This window comes from Seriola lalandi, unplaced genomic scaffold, assembly GCF_002814215.2.
Source record: "Seriola lalandi dorsalis isolate HSWRI2012SDOR001 ecotype SW California unplaced genomic scaffold, Sedor1 jcf7180002054763, whole genome shotgun sequence".
Classification (NCBI taxonomy): Eukaryota; Metazoa; Chordata; class Actinopteri; order Carangiformes; family Carangidae; genus Seriola; species Seriola lalandi.
This window is the reverse complement of record NW_019525316.1, coordinates 718,309-734,015: the sequence shown is the minus strand read 5'-3', so window position 1 is coordinate 734,015 and position 15,707 is coordinate 718,309. Positions and strand designations below refer to the sequence as shown.

General features: G+C 40.2%; 1 protein-coding gene across 2 annotated transcripts; it reads right to left on the bottom strand.

Moving 5' to 3' along the window:
• Positions 1-1,481: 1,481 nt before the first annotated feature.
• On the bottom strand, positions 1,482-15,217 carry kctd3 (potassium channel tetramerization domain containing 3). Of its 2 annotated transcripts, XM_087178960.1 has the most exons (20): positions 14,780-15,217; positions 14,368-14,421; positions 13,213-13,258; positions 12,226-12,299; positions 12,049-12,107; positions 11,344-11,424; positions 10,992-11,144; positions 10,201-10,291; positions 9,321-9,511; positions 9,087-9,202; positions 8,821-8,908; positions 8,482-8,598; positions 8,345-8,380; positions 8,079-8,249; positions 7,701-7,856; positions 7,052-7,148; positions 6,739-6,932; positions 6,337-6,475; positions 5,941-6,063; positions 1,482-5,702 (listed from the first exon to the last, which is right to left on the bottom strand). In XM_087178960.1, exons 1-20 carry the CDS (start codon positions 14,851-14,853, stop codon positions 5,123-5,125), a joined length of 2,640 nt encoding a protein of 879 aa, XP_087035086.1. In that variant the 5' UTR covers positions 14,854-15,217; the 3' UTR covers positions 1,482-5,122. The 2 variants fall into 2 exon arrangements, with proteins under 2 accessions (XP_087035086.1, XP_023280770.1); XM_023425002.2 differs by lacking the exon at positions 8,345-8,380.
• Positions 15,218-15,707: the final 490 nt, after the last annotated feature.

Here is a 15,707-nt window from a genome sequence, read left to right as displayed (position 1 = left end):
TGGATGTTTCATTGATCAGTGTTTGTGTTTTTCTGGTAAATTATACAGTTTCTTTACTTGAAACATACTTGATTATTAACACTTCACGTACAGTTTGCACTCGTCCTCAAAGCAAGCAGTTTGCAGCACAACTGTGTCCCCTCTTAAATTTCTCTATCGTCTGCAGACATTGTTGTCCATGTCCTGTTGCTCATTGGGTTATTCAAGAATCACTCCTCAGACATCTATGTAGTACTTTGTATATATATCCTAGCATAGTGTTTATAGATTTATGCACCATATATTTTTTCCACTTTTTCTTTTTATACAGGTCAAAAATATGAACAGCGTTCCTGTGCAAAATAAAAAGCCACAGACAACTTGTAGAAACGTAATATTATTTTACTCCATCATGAACAGAGGAGACACACAAACATACCAAATCCATGTTCAAGCCATGATGCATGTGGACAAAAATGCATTAAAATGATGAAGGACCAAAACTCCAGTAGTGACACATGGAGATTTGTTTCATGATGAGACTAATATTGTGCCATGGTTTAAATATTCATTTTAATTGTAGACATGACTGAGATATTTAGCTTAACAGTCTATTGTTGTTGTTATAACCTTCAACATTTACAGAAGCACTGTAAATAGTGAGTCCTGTACTGTAACACATTTTTGCAGCATTAATACGTAGCTGAATGCCACTACATGTTATATTTTAAATGAAACTGCGCTTCCTAAATTTGTATCTTACAGAGACTCAGACTGGTCATGAGTTGAGCTGTAAAACACAGATGTGCCATCAGCTGTGTAAAGACTTAGTTTCCACACTCCACCACACCAGCACAAACACACAGAGGGCCCAGTATCTCTGTCAAAACTATACAGCTGTAATTTAGTTTTGCTCCTGTGTCCCTTAAGGGGACATCAAGGCAAGTTTGAAATTAACAAACTGGCAGTAACAACCTTGCCCTCGCTCAAGGACACCAGTCTGACAAGGGCACTTCTAAAACATTCACAGCCACATTCACAGCTATTGTCAGCCATGGAGAGAGGGAGAGGTTGTGAAAAGAGAGCTTGTAGAGTGATTGTAAGGGACAGTATGGCCCTGAGCTACACACACACACACACACACAGGTTTTTATTAAACTCATAAATCACAATGACGACAGACGGCGTCTCAGAGAGGAGACTGTCTGAACGGGAAGGTTAGTGAAATGAAAGTGTTGGGGAAACACACACACATACACACACCTATGTGACACTCACACTGGCAAGTTATCCACACAAACCATGTGCTAACAACTCAGCAGTGACTGGCAGCACTTCTTTCAGGCTGTTAGTCTTCTTACTGAGTCCAGTTTTAAAGGTGAAACTGCAGATGAAATTTGAGCTACTATAAAATGATTAACACTGAGCATTGATGGTTTGTTTGAATTCATCGTCAAAGTTCTTGTCATCTCACACAAATTACATAACAAGGTTAACACATCTCGGATCCCAAATCATTTTTATTTATTTATGTTTTCAGTTACTCTTTATCTGTTGTTGATAACACTGGCCTGGAAAACTGGAGTGTAGATCATGATCCCAGAACAATGTGTTGTTGTTCTACACAATGTGTTAAAATATGCATACCAAATTTTTTTTTTTTTTTTTTTTTTAAAGAAAAAGAAAAAAAAGGTAAACATTTCCAGAATGCAGACTGATCCTCCGGATTTCTTTCCAATTGTGTTGTTATCCAGATTTGAACATTATGAAATTATACATTATATTTGATCAGTATTATAGGCAATTGTAAATAACATTACAACATAATGCAGCATTTCTAACATACACAATGTAAAACAATGATGTACAGGGCAGTTCAGACAAACAGATATGTAATCCTTTTAGCTCACTAGTGTCTGGCTGTAATGTAATGTAAACACAGCCAGAGAGGAACTGAGGGACGACAGATTAGGACAGACAGACAGTTATGTGCTGAAATACAATTTAGACTTATATTTTATATAAAATAAACACTAGCAAGTTACTTTAATATTAGTCTTAATAGTGCAAGTGCAAATGCAGTTAGGTCCAATAGCATGGTAATATCAATATAGGCATTATATGATTATCAACAATATGTAATGAACAGCAGTGTAAGTACCAACACACAATCACACACATCAATGCATCCGTATTAGGATTTTGTTTTGAATATGTATGTCTACTTAAAGTACAGTTGTATATCAAACAGTTGTGTATCAAAATGTACATCTTTGTACCGGCAAAAACCACATATGTTATATTTTTATGCTGAAATGATAAGCAATGTGTGAGTTTATATAGCTGCTGGATTTGGCAAATTATAATTAACATTTCAGGAAAGTCTTTCTAGTTCTACTTAGTTTTTTTACCGTCACATCCATTTTACATCGTGTTGTCCCCACAGTTACAACAAAAGTACCGTAGATCAGGAGCTGGCCTGGTTTCTTTAACTTATACTAAACTCTTCCAGTGGCTCCAAAAGGTTTGAACAATAGAGAAGAAAGTTTAACTCACAAAATGATTTTGCTAATAAAAGGTTGCTACCATTTTACTTTAGGCTATCCAGTCCTCTTAGGCCCACTATTACACAACCAAGGTGCCTTGCTTTTGTCTCCTACAGAGCGTATACTCATGTTTTACCTTCATAAGAACAAGCTAGTGATCAAAGTTCCTCTGATGTTGGGAAATGAGATGGACTTTCCAGTTATAGTCTACTTCAGGATTATTTACAAGAGATATCTAATGCCTATCAATTCAAATGACCATACATCAATGATTTACCATACACAGTCATAAAATCTAATTTGGCCTGGTGTGAATCTACCATTAGGCAATTCTAGCCAAAGCCAGAGTGGACAGGTCCGTTATGTGGCTCCACAGTGAGCTCCACCTTCACAAGCCTTTGGTCAGAATTTTTTTCAACTAAAACACACAAACAGGCTGATAACCGTCAAACAATTTTAAATAAGGCACTGCAACAGTCATCCAAAACAAGATAAGACACATCACCACCTGTTTCAAAGGGAGTAAAGTGAAGTAGTGTAGGTCCTTCTATTGAGTTGAGTGTAGTTATATTGTGATGCTTTAAAAAAATAAAATATAAATAATAATAATTAGTGTGATCTTGCACAGGCACCACCGTGAAGAAACAGACTGAATATAAACAGGAACACAACTAGTTTTCTTATTTGTGAACTATGAGCACAGATGTGAGATTTTTCTAACTGACTGAAGAGCAGTAAAACATGTGCCAAATGATTTCTCTCTGTTTAGATATGAATAAGTAAACCATAAAGCATTAAAAACATATTTTGTTCCTATAAAATATGTAGCTAAAGGTGTTATGCTGTCACTGTTAGTGTGAGTGTGATATCTTAACCGATAAAGGATACATCTACAAAAAAAACAAACAAAACAAGTCCGTCCCTTAAACTGAAGGTTCCAGCTGTGTGCCACCAAATTGTTTTCAAATTCTCATTTACAAATGTTGAATGAAAATCCCTCAAAATTGCTGCATTGGAATGCAGTTTTTTGTAGGTTTGTTCTTTTTACATTTTTTGCCAGTTTTTTAATTATGCTAAAAATAAATTAAGAATTCAATTGGCCTGTAAATAAAAAAGCAAAATATTAAACAACCAGTTGCAGTGAAAAGCAGCCACCTGTTCACTTGAGTATTCATTGTTTTTTCAAGCTGTCACTCATGTGTTACATGTCTCTCTATGTGGCGTTCATGAAGACTTCAAGTGAAAACCACAGTGTCTGTTTTAGCTGTTGTGCTTCACAACTCCACGGTCGTATAGTTCTCATAGAGCTGTCAAACAACAAAGTTTGACTGTATGCTGGAGCTGCAACATGACTTTACTGCTTACTGTCTGTCAATTTTTAGTGTCATTGGTTTAACAACAATACCCGTTGCTTCTCTGGCCACAGCAAAGTATTTTTGTGACATTTTGGGATTCAAGTAGCTGCCAAGCCTCTGTCAAAGGTAATGTGTTTAAGGTAAGAAAAAATCCACTGTGAGACAAATTTGCATGTTGTCAGAGATGCTTGATATCATCATGAGTTCTGTCTCTGAAAGAGATCTGATCCTTTTGACAAATCTATGTGGAAGTGCTGAAAATTTTGTTTAGTTAATTGTTTTTTTTTTTCTGTTTTACATAATTGTAAATTAGATTTAGTTGTTAGTTGAAGATCTTAAGAAACGTGACTTCCATTTAAATCTGGATATTTTGTTTTTACGCTTAAACGGTTTAGGTCAAGTTCTGAACATAGTAATTCCTACCAGAATACAAGTCAGTAAAAACACCTTAAAAATCTGATAAACTAACGGGGTGTGTGCCTCTGTCAATTCTATTTTGTGGCTGTTTAAGGCTTTCACAAGCTGAATAACACATTATTCAAATATTAGAAACCCCCCATTCTGTTACTAGTACTGTGCTATCTTTTTTTTTTAATTTAATGAGCCTTGATGATTTAATGAATTCAGTCTTATCTGTGGATTAACACTTGATTGTGCTTCAAACCAAACAGGCAGCAACACACCCTTGACCATACCAGAGCCAACAGACTTGCCTGTTCCTGCAGTTACTGTATGCTAAGCTGTCGAGTGAACAACAACACAGAAAGAGAAAACAATTACAGCAGTTCTTCAGCACTGAGCTGGGAAATTACTTTCAGCCCCATGCCTCAAAGTGTTAACCTCATCACCAGTCACCAAAAGCAAATGGAGATAGTAGGAGCCCTGGTCCATTTTACAAGAATGATCATAAAGAGGATGCATTCCTGCTCTGGTTGAGATGTTATGATGCTAGCGCTGTAACTGCTTCCTCTTGTCAGGTTTTGTACTCAAAACTATGAAAAGTTCCACTGACTTAAATGAAAGGTGTAAAGTTTAAATAAAAGTTTTTCAGCCTTGGGAGCAAACGTAGTGAAAGTTCTGTGCTGAGACACAGACTCATTATCTGTGGGCTCCCAAAAGAAACCTTTACCTATTTAAATCCTGAATCTGACACAACAGGTCCTTCATGCACCAACAGGATGCCTCTATGAAATGATTCCACTGCGTGGGATCAAAACAAATGGGTGGTGGGCAGATGCGTTTTCACAGGCTGCTGTCCTGATTGGATGGCTCTGGGGCCGGCTTCCTGTGTCGCGGCGAGGTGGAGGAGGCTAGTTTGGTTGGGGAAGGGGAAGCATTTGCAGATGAGTCACTGCCACCACCTTCAGAACTGGAAGGGAGGGAGGACAGGTGAGGAACTGGGGGAGCCTTCTTCCTCCCTAAAAAGCCTCCTTCTAGTACTCCCCTTTTCTTCACACCTCCCTCTGCCTTTGCCCCATCTCCCCCGGATCCCACACCTTCTCCCTCCTCTTGTGGGTGCACCTTTCGCCTAACGTCAGCCCCCGGAATCGGGCTGTCTGGAGGTTGCCGTGGAGTTTCTTGACTGCCTTCTGCCTTCACCCCAGAAAGACAAGCAGCAGTCAAACCCGTGACATTTATGTTAGAGTTTGCACCAGTGGTTCGGCAGGCCCAGAGCTCCATTGCAGAGGATCTCCTGTCACCGTCCTCAGGTCCAAAGTCACAAAGTGAACGGCGGGCATCTGGAACCTGGCTGGGGCCCTGGATGGAAATTTGACCCGTGCTGTCCAAGACACCTCGACTCAGGCTAAAGTTCTGAAAGTCTCTATGGAAACAGAAATGGATACACATCCGTCAGTTAAGGGTGGAGAGAGGGATAAATGCAAGAAGACAGAAACAGATCAGCATTTTCCAGGTGTAAATGCACCCAGCATAATCAGATCGTTGGCACACAAAAGGACACACTTTAAAAATGGGTTTCATTCATATATATATAAAAAAAAAAGTCTGGATGAACTAAGCTTTTAAAGTACAGTGTCTGGACAGTCAAACAAATATTTCACCGGTAGCTGTGGAAGGACTCAGTTCGCCGAGCACGGGCCAGTAGGGGGCTCTCTCTGTAGGGTCGCACAGCCCCATAAGTAGCCTGGCTCTCAGGAATGGGCTCCGGGGCCTGTAACTGCAGACTGAAGGAAAGAAAAGACAGGGAGACAGGTAAGACTTGGAGTCTTTGTTTATCTTACTGTAAGAGGGTGTTCTTCACTGTAATTATTAGCCATGTAGCATCGCTAAACAGAGACAGTTCCTAATTCTTTTGTATATACAGTATGTAAGATATATGAAGATGTATGAGTCAGAATAAGAAAGATAAAGAGCTGAAGGTTTCCTTTCGTGTGTGTGTGTGTGTGTTTGCTTGTTTGTTTGTTTAACACGGTGTGTGTGTGAACTTTCTTTCCAACCTTGAGCAGGACTCTCGCAGGCGTGTGTGGTGCAGCACAGAGGGGGCAGGGCTAATATTTGGTGTAGCACAGCGGGAGGTGCTCAGGTCACATTGATCCAACAGCTGCAGCAGCTCCTCCTCTGTAGGCCCACCTACATCTATCAAACACAAAAGCAGATTCAGAGCACTCACACACAGTATCTCATCAAAAGAAACAATTACATTGAATCCTAGGAAGTGTAGTCTACTGTATAAACTGTATATCCATGAGGTGAGTAAATGTAGCCAGAGACATACTGTCTTACATTACAGTTGCTCTTCGTCTCTTCTCCCATGAATGCATACAGTGATGATCTCCCCAAATCTGTCGCTCTCTCAGCCTCCCTGTCTGTCTTCCATCTAGCAATCTCTATTTCCTCACCCTCTTTCTTCTTCTCCTCTCCTTTGTTAGCGGTGTCCATCGCAGTGGTCAGGTCCCACATTTGGATGCTGCCATTGCCATGACCAGTGAACAGATAGCGCCGAGGTCGTGACCCCATCCGACTGGAACCTTCACACTCACGAACCATGAAGCAAGAGATGGTGGTCCCGTCCACTGACTGCACCTCACAGATCCTGACAAACACAAACAGTGCCAATAAAGGGAAAGGAAGAGATTTAGTGAGAGGGAGCATCATGCAGTAAACACAGTTACACACTGGCTGAAAGAGAAAGATAGGTGGAGTACATTATACCTTTTTCCAGTTGATGAGAGCCTCACAAACAGTTTGTTGGTGATAGGGATGACCTTCTGGATGAAAACCTGCTGATCGTCTCTTTCTCCAAATGGACCTTAGAGCAGAAATCACACCACCTGAGCTTTGGCATCTTGCACCCAAAGCCAACTTAACCACCACAAAATATTGGCAGAAAACACAAGACATAAATATAGAATTGCGATGAGAATGAGAAATGAGAAATGAGAAACAACGAGAAAAATTTGAGTTTGAATCATGTGATTGGTATTTTGTGTAATTCAGTGCTTTACAGATGCGAGGAACAGCTGGAAACAAGCTCATCATATCTGCATATTGTTAACCTCTTATCTACTGAATTTGAAAGACAAGATCTACTCATTACTGCTAATGCTAATCCCAAATCTATAGCTCTGTTCCGAGCACAGTCTCAGACAATCTATCTAGGGCTACAAATAATACAAAACAAATTTAGCTTGAACAATGACTGAAATGATTCATCAATCATCAAAATAGTTACTGATTATTTGTCTGTCGATCGACTAATCAAATCATTCACAAATTGTTTCAACTGCATTGGTCCTTCTCTCACATTAATCTCTATTTCCACATTCTATTTCTTTTAATCTTCCCCTCTCATCTCTCTCACCGATATCATTCCCAGAGCAGTAGCTCCCGTGGCTCTCCGTCTCCTCCAGGGACAGGATTTTGAACGAGGCCAGAGGGGTGGAGCCTGGCTGGGTGGAGATCATCCCTCTGAATCGGGTCACCGTCCACGTCCGTACGTGGTTGTTGTCTGCACACACTGACACACACGAAAAAAAACCCACACAAGATGTCAATCACATGTAGATACACATACGTAACAAGAAACCAGAATGAACAAAAGATGATTGGATCATTGTCAATAGCCTGCGTTTTTACTGCTGTCTTGTATAATCCCCTACAACCTACACTCCTTATCTCAACCATCACTCCATCAGCAGGGAGACTGACTAAACCTCCGACCTGTTAACACCTTCCTCACCTGATACCAGATGTTTCTCAGACAACATGATCTTTGTCACCGGACTCCTGTGCACAGTGAATGTCTGAAAGAGCTGGGGCCCTGATCCCACTGTCTCCGGGTGTTGCACGATCACTCTCACAGCGCCGCTGCTAGTCCCATAGGCTATCTCTATCCAGTTCCCACTCACACCTGAGCGCAGAGAAAGGGAAGAGAAGACAGAAAAACACAACATGAACACAAACAGACACAATGTTTTAATGTCTGGTCAGTTAACTGTGACTTACGTCTGTTATGTCTATATCCCAGGAGGTGAAACTGATCTGAAGGAGATGATAGACAGGTGTACGCAAGAACACAATTTCCTGAAGTCTTTTTTAATTTTAGAAAAACAACAGCCTGATGAAAAACAGTAACTACTTACTGGTTTTAGGTGTGAGGTAGACAGACAGCGCAGTGATGGCATCGTTTGAAGGGTCATGATAAAGCTCAGTCACGAGAAGATCATTATCCTTCATCCTCAGCGGAAACTTTTGCATGTCTGAAAGGAAGAGGAGGGCCAAATTATATGTGCTTAGGTTGGAGTTTTATAGCATTTTATACATTCAAAAACATGAGAGAGCAATCATTGGCCGTACCACACCCTTTAACTGAAATAGGGATTTCCACTGGATTTCACTAACGTCCAATAAATTGAGTGACAGACAAAAGATAGCTCACCCTGTGTGCACCGGTGTATGTATGTTTGTGAACATGTGCGTACCTATGTAGTAGATAGAACCATTATTGCAGCCCAGCAGTAGGAAGGATCCTGCCGTGTCACAGCTGGTGATGGGAACCACATCTTGAACCTGATACACACAAAAAAAGTAAGCGCACAATCAGCGCAGTAACTCATCACCTATATATAATGTACTCATTACTACTACATTTGTTTTTATACACAGTGAAACAGAAACACCCACCTTTCCTCCACCTCTCTCTGTCTCACATAAACACGCTCACACACATGCACATTGACCCTCGTACCTGCCAGTGTTGTGTGACGGCATTCCACACCCCGACCTTCCCTGTGTGGCTCGTCGCCACCAGCTGGTTCCCGATGAAGAAGAGATCATCAACAGGTACACCGAGACTGAACACACCTGGGGGCCGTTTTGGGGCCAGGGGAGGGTGGATTGAGAGTGACAGTAAGGCTGTAGTCACTACACTTTAAATTTCTCTGTCTGGACCACACTTTGTAATTCTGTGGTATAAACCTACCTATCTCATTACCACTGCCTCCATCTTGGATGCTCCAGAGGATGATACTGCTTTCAGAGGCAGCGGCCACCATCTTGTCCTTGTCTCCATGTGGGCCACCCACCACCTTGGCATTAAGTGCGACACGTTCAATGGTCCAGTCAAGGTAGGGGGAGGAAAACACCTGCTGCCATCCAGAAGATTCCTTTATCCTTTAATGAGATCACACATGCACAAATATTTTTTTTTGCTTTCATTTTTTTTTGTTATTGATTTACTATAATACAGAGCTTTGTAACTTCAAAGATCGAGGTCAGTGGTAAACACGCAGATCTGCCATGAAGAAGCTGGTTTAAAACAAAAGTGTGTCCAATACCTATGAGCTTTCATAAGGATGTGAGCAGACAACCACAAGTGTCATAAGCATGCCCTGATAGAGACCTGTATGTTTAAAACATGTGGGCAGCGCTATTGACTTCCACATGTTCATCTTGAATCAATTCCTCTTAGGTTTTTTATCTTTACTTGAGTCTTTTTCAGTCATATCTGCTTTTATTAACACCATTATTACATGTACTTAACCACATTGTTAAAAAATTATGAAAATGAAATGAAAAAATTATTTCTTCTTCATTATTAAACCAAATAACATTTTATTCTCAACTTGTCTGCTTGTTTTAATAGAAATAAATATTTCAGTAATCTGACTAAACGAATGGATGAATCAAGCCTAAAATGACAGCTACTGAGCTGGAACAGATGCAGTGCAGTAGGAATTAGCAAGAAATTTGACATATAACAGAAAATGATGCCATCTTCCCATCATAAATGATTTAATGTCTCCCCCTTATGAACTATAAAGCAAATAAGAAATGTGCTTAATATGCTGGGATAGTATTACCTGTAGCAAATGACAAAGTGTGCATAAGATGCTACAATCCAGTTGTGGTGCCCTGCTATAATCAACACCTTCCTGGGGTCAACCACGGGACCTACACACACACACACACACACAAGCAGAAAAAATACACATAAATACACTTCTTTCATAGCCTGACGACTGCATTATCTTTTCACTCGTATTTTTCATTATTTATCTGAATCTAGAACATCTAGAACCAGGCACAGTATTTGTCTATGGCAGCTCATTACACTCTCTGCACTGCTGTTCAGTCAGCGCACTAAAAGGATGTGTCAGGTCACATTAGCTGAGGCAGTAATGCACACTCACAGAAACATACACACGCTCACAGAGATGTGGACAAGCATAAACAGTACGCATATATACCCTCTAATCTCACACACACAGATTTGACATACAAATGAACATTTGGACAAACCAAGACATTACCTACACAGATACAAGATCATATAGAGTAGACACACAGTGTCGGTGTCTACACACGGTGTAGACACAGTGTGTGTCTACACCGTCTGTCTTCTGCCTGTGTGAATGTCAGGCAGAAGACAGACGGTGTAGCAGGGTATAGGCCCATATTCCTACTGACAAGTCACTGACAAAATATGAGTCACTGCTACATCATCTGATGGCTGTCTTTTTATGGTAAAATTAAACACAAACTGAGATGAATTTCTTTCACTTACTCACAAAAGCTGTAAACATTTATATAATCTACGTATTATCACCATTATTTGCCTTTTCACTTCATAAGGCTGCTCTGGGATACTCACCCAGTTTGTGTTCTGTTCCAGGTGAGCCAGGGAAAGAAGGGTGAGGAGGGGGACCGACACGGGTGAAGCCCTCTGCTCCACTTGGACCTGGCCGCTCTTCAGAGGAGGCGCCAGAGGCTGCTGAGGCTGGGTTTGATTTACGGGCGGGGATGGCTGTCAAGGAAAGATTCACTGAGATTTATAAACAGAAATTTCAGGTGTTGTGTCTCTGTACTATTCTATGATTTGAAACCAGGTCATTTCTATTCTGGAACTTTGTTTTGTGAAACATCAGTAGAATATGATGTCTATAACTAACGCAGTTGTTTTATTTTCAGTTCATTTTCTCTGTTAATCAGTTTCATGTCTTTACCTGGGGGAGGCAGGTAACCATGGAAGAGAACACTACCACATGATGAGCGGTCCAGTTCCTCACACAGCAACAGGCGCCGCACTGCACATATACACACAAAAACACACACTGCAGTCTTATCAATTGCAATAATGTTTTATGTTTTAAACAAGGTACCATTGTTTCTGCATTTAGTTTTTTTCATTGCATTCATTAATTCATTTTTTTCACTGGGAAATTCCTTATGACTGACTGGATTTTGTTTCTGAGTTGGACCAATCCAGCACATATTGTATTTAATTTATATTGTATGTATTATATTGTAAATCATATGCCAGTGTTTGTCATGATTTGAAGGATGTGATCAGTATCACTGATCAGGTGAATTACCCATTCAAGTACACAGACAATGTAGGGAAGTTACAAACAGTGAAACAGGAAGTAAAACAACATTAGAGTACATGGACTTAGCAGTATTAAGGTTCTGACCTTGGTTAAGTTGAATTTGAAGCCAAAACACATTTGACATTACAAGACAACATTTCACTTCATTGACAATAGTTCTAGAAAATGTTTTATAAAAATATACTGTATGCAAAACAAAGTTGTTGTTACCCCCTGATGTTTCCATTATGTCTATAAGCATCAGTACTTGCCAAGAACAAGGCTGCTCCCTCCATTTCCTCATAAAACTCTACCCTAAAAAACCCTAAGAAAGCAACATACCTAAAGGAGTTATCCCGTAAAACTCTGCTTCATGCCGTAGGACGCTGATGTTGACACCCCTACAAAGAGAAAAAAAGCAGCATATGTATTCAGTAAGACCCTGCTTACAACTCAACATAATGTCTTCCTAAAATAAACATTCAGGGATATTTTCTGAATGCTGTCATGGCTCCTTACCGCAGGTCCAATTCTTTGGTTCGGAGGAAATTCAAAATTGGTGCAAAAGCTGTAGGGTCTCTGTCAATAAATATCTGCAAGTGAGGAACATATTTTATGATGCAAATGCAAATGCAGGGAATCATTAACCATTTATTTAAGTAACTGCTGAGCATTCAACACCTTCAGCAGTTACTGGTGTGCATCTAGCCTGGTGGTATTGTAATACTGACAGAAGTTAATGATCACATTTAAATGTATTATCCACAAAGGACAATCATCTGTTCTGTGGTGTTAAAAACAACTCTTTACAGCAACAGAAACAGATCATGAAATTAGTGCTAAAACCTGAATTACTACCTCGCAACTGTATGCCTCTGCCAACCAGTCAAGTTGCAGGAAATTAGTCCTGTATTATTCTCACATTCACACGAATGTGAGTTCACTGTGAACTTTGACCTTTGCCCACCAAAATCTAATCAGCTCATCTCTGAGTCCAAGTGAATGTCTGTGCCAAGATATCACGTTCACAAGAATGGGATGTATAGACGTACATATGGTTGACAGACAAACAGACAGACGGATGGATGGACGGACAGACCACCCAAAAACATTGATGATGATTAAATGAGAATCAACAACAACTTCAGAAAAGTGGAATACCAAGCAAAAATACCAAAGAATTGTTGGGTTCAATTCCTCAAATGATTTTCTGTAAGTTGAATAACTTTGGATTTTAGGCTGTTGGTCACACAAAACAAAATGTCACCATGTAACGTTGATCATGGGCTGCAGAATTTGTCTAATGCGGTCTCAAATGGTCTTATTTGTTCCTGAGCATGCACATGTAATCTTAAGGCCATGCATCATATTTCATTAAGTTGCATCATAACAGAACAAATGTCATGATGTCCTATCTGCTGTAAGCTTTCAAAGAATGCTCAGTTGTCAGATGTCAGGCCAGCAGATGCTAGTTTTGGAAAAAGAAGCAACAAAGGTTATACTCACAGCTCCAGTTTCATCCCGAAGAGTGGATATCCTTCCACTCAGCAAACTGAAAAACACACACACACACACACACACACACACACACACACACACATACACACACAGTGATCCAGTTAACCCAAGCACTTCTCCATTTCCACACACCAGCAGTATTACCAGTACCTGCAGTAAACACATAAATTATTTGAACAGTTACAAACACTCTAACCTGCTGACTTCAGATTATTACTGTATCAGCACATGTTGCTATTAGCCATCACATTTGTGTTGATGTTCTACATCTAATTCAAGAATTTATATGAGAATTGACTTATATTGGCAGCACACTGCAGACAGCTGGGGGCAATGAGACTGGCAGGCAGGCAGGCAGACAGGTGCTCTGGCAGACAGTCTGACAGCATTTAGCACTACTTGCTCAGCTGTTGTCAAACTATGAGCTCAGTCTAGTGTTTGAGTTTGTAACGACCATGGTATTTGCCTAGCCCCAATCAGCTGTTTCACTTTAACAGTGTGTTTCCCTCTAGAGCTGGAATCACAACTAAATAACTCACTCAAAGGATTTGAAAAACATGTCCATGCCAAACATATATTTAAAAAAAAATCTCAAAACATGGAATAAGTGTTTGCAGTGAGTTAGGCGGTCAATACAAAACAAGACATTTGTCTCACTAAAATACCAAATAAAACATACAACATTTACATGGACTGTAATTGTAATCCCCTGACATTTTCCATCACTAGAATTGTAGAAGCTCATATCAAGATAGAGACGGAATAATGGAACATCCCTACTTAACATTAATTATGTAATACAAATTTCGTGTTACTGTGTTGTGACTGCACCATAGCACGCTCACTGAGTCTTTGACCTGTTTCTGGTTGAACTCCTACATGCTGTAGCCATAGTACCAGTATAGTTTATTTATCTTATGTATCTCTGGGGGAATACAGACAAGGTAATTTTAATCCCTTTGAGTCCCATGTTAGTCCTGCTTTGAAATATTAACATTAACATTTCACAGTGCAACCTGAATAGCATTCATGTGACATCTCGTTAGTTGATCACGTAGAGATGAAGAGGGAAAAGCACTTGCATAAACAGCCCAGATATTCCATGCACCGTCTGCTTTGGTAGAGAGTCAACATTTAACCAACCTTGAGAAGAAAGAGTCTGGAATCCACATCAGAGTCTGTCTGGAGGTGCTGAACCTACAGTACAAGGACACAATAGCATATTTATTACAAACAACACTGAAATAGAGAATGTAAATGCACTTATGAGTATGGAAATTTTGACCGAGAGCCATTATATTCATAGTCATAACACTGATGAAATGAAAGTTGCCGTTCTGAAGAAATTCATCACTACACCGCAATAATAAACCTGTACATAATGTTCAATTTGAACTACCCAGAGAGCGCGCGTGAGAGAGACAAAATAAGAAAGCGAATGGGAAAAAGTGTAATGAAAACCATGGACTGGTTTATCTACTTTAATGCAGATAGCATCATACGTGATGTACGTGGCCAGAGCTCAAATTCCCAGTATGATGATGAGGAAGCCTACCTTGTCCCACCGACGTTCAACTGGATGATCTCCCCCATCCCAGGCATTAAGTTGTTGTTACCATTAGTAGCCATGATTGCTGAACGGAACCAGCGGGTTGTTGTATTGTGTGGAAAAGTCACTGTTCCGTTATACCCGCTACTGTCACGATAGCTAGCTTGCTAACGCTCCTCTCTCCAGCTCAGCTGATGCCCCTATTCCCCAGCCTCACAACCTCTCCCTCGTCCCACCTTCCATAAAATATCCCTTACATGCGACCTATGCGCACGGCGTCGGTATCATTGAGCCTCCGCATAGTGGACGAAGAGAGACAGCGGTCTTTTTTTATCCGAAAAGCTGCCACACAACAATTCCTTTATTTTCCAGAGGGCTTGTTTGCATCACTGCCTTGCACGTAAATCGTGGATAACATCTTGCGCAGAATTTTAGCAACGTGAAAACAGCTGTACAACCCTCTACAAGCGAGGCGAGACTGTGCACCTCTCACAACTTCCGTTATCGCCTAAACACTAATAAGATTGAACTAAACTTTTATTTTTTTGAAAAATATGCATTTAATATATCCAAACAGAACAAAATGCGTATGTTTAATGATTTACTTAAATCGCTATGTGAGATATAAACACTTGTTTACATAGCTGTAAAGCAGACGGCCCTTTCGCGAACCGATGCCTCCAAACTGGCCTTGGAGAGGGGAACTATCTTGATTGGTCTGGCGCCGCTCAGCAGCAGAACCATATTTGAGTGCGCTTGATTTGAGCTCCTGCATGGAAATTGAGTCGGTAACTGTGCTTCTAAAAGACAAAAATATTCTACCCTTTATTGCTTTGGCCAAAAAGCTTGTTGTTATGAAGTCTTTATATATTACAAGTGATTTAGTACTTGTAGCTGAATAATATAAATTTGTCTACCAAACGCTATTTTACCG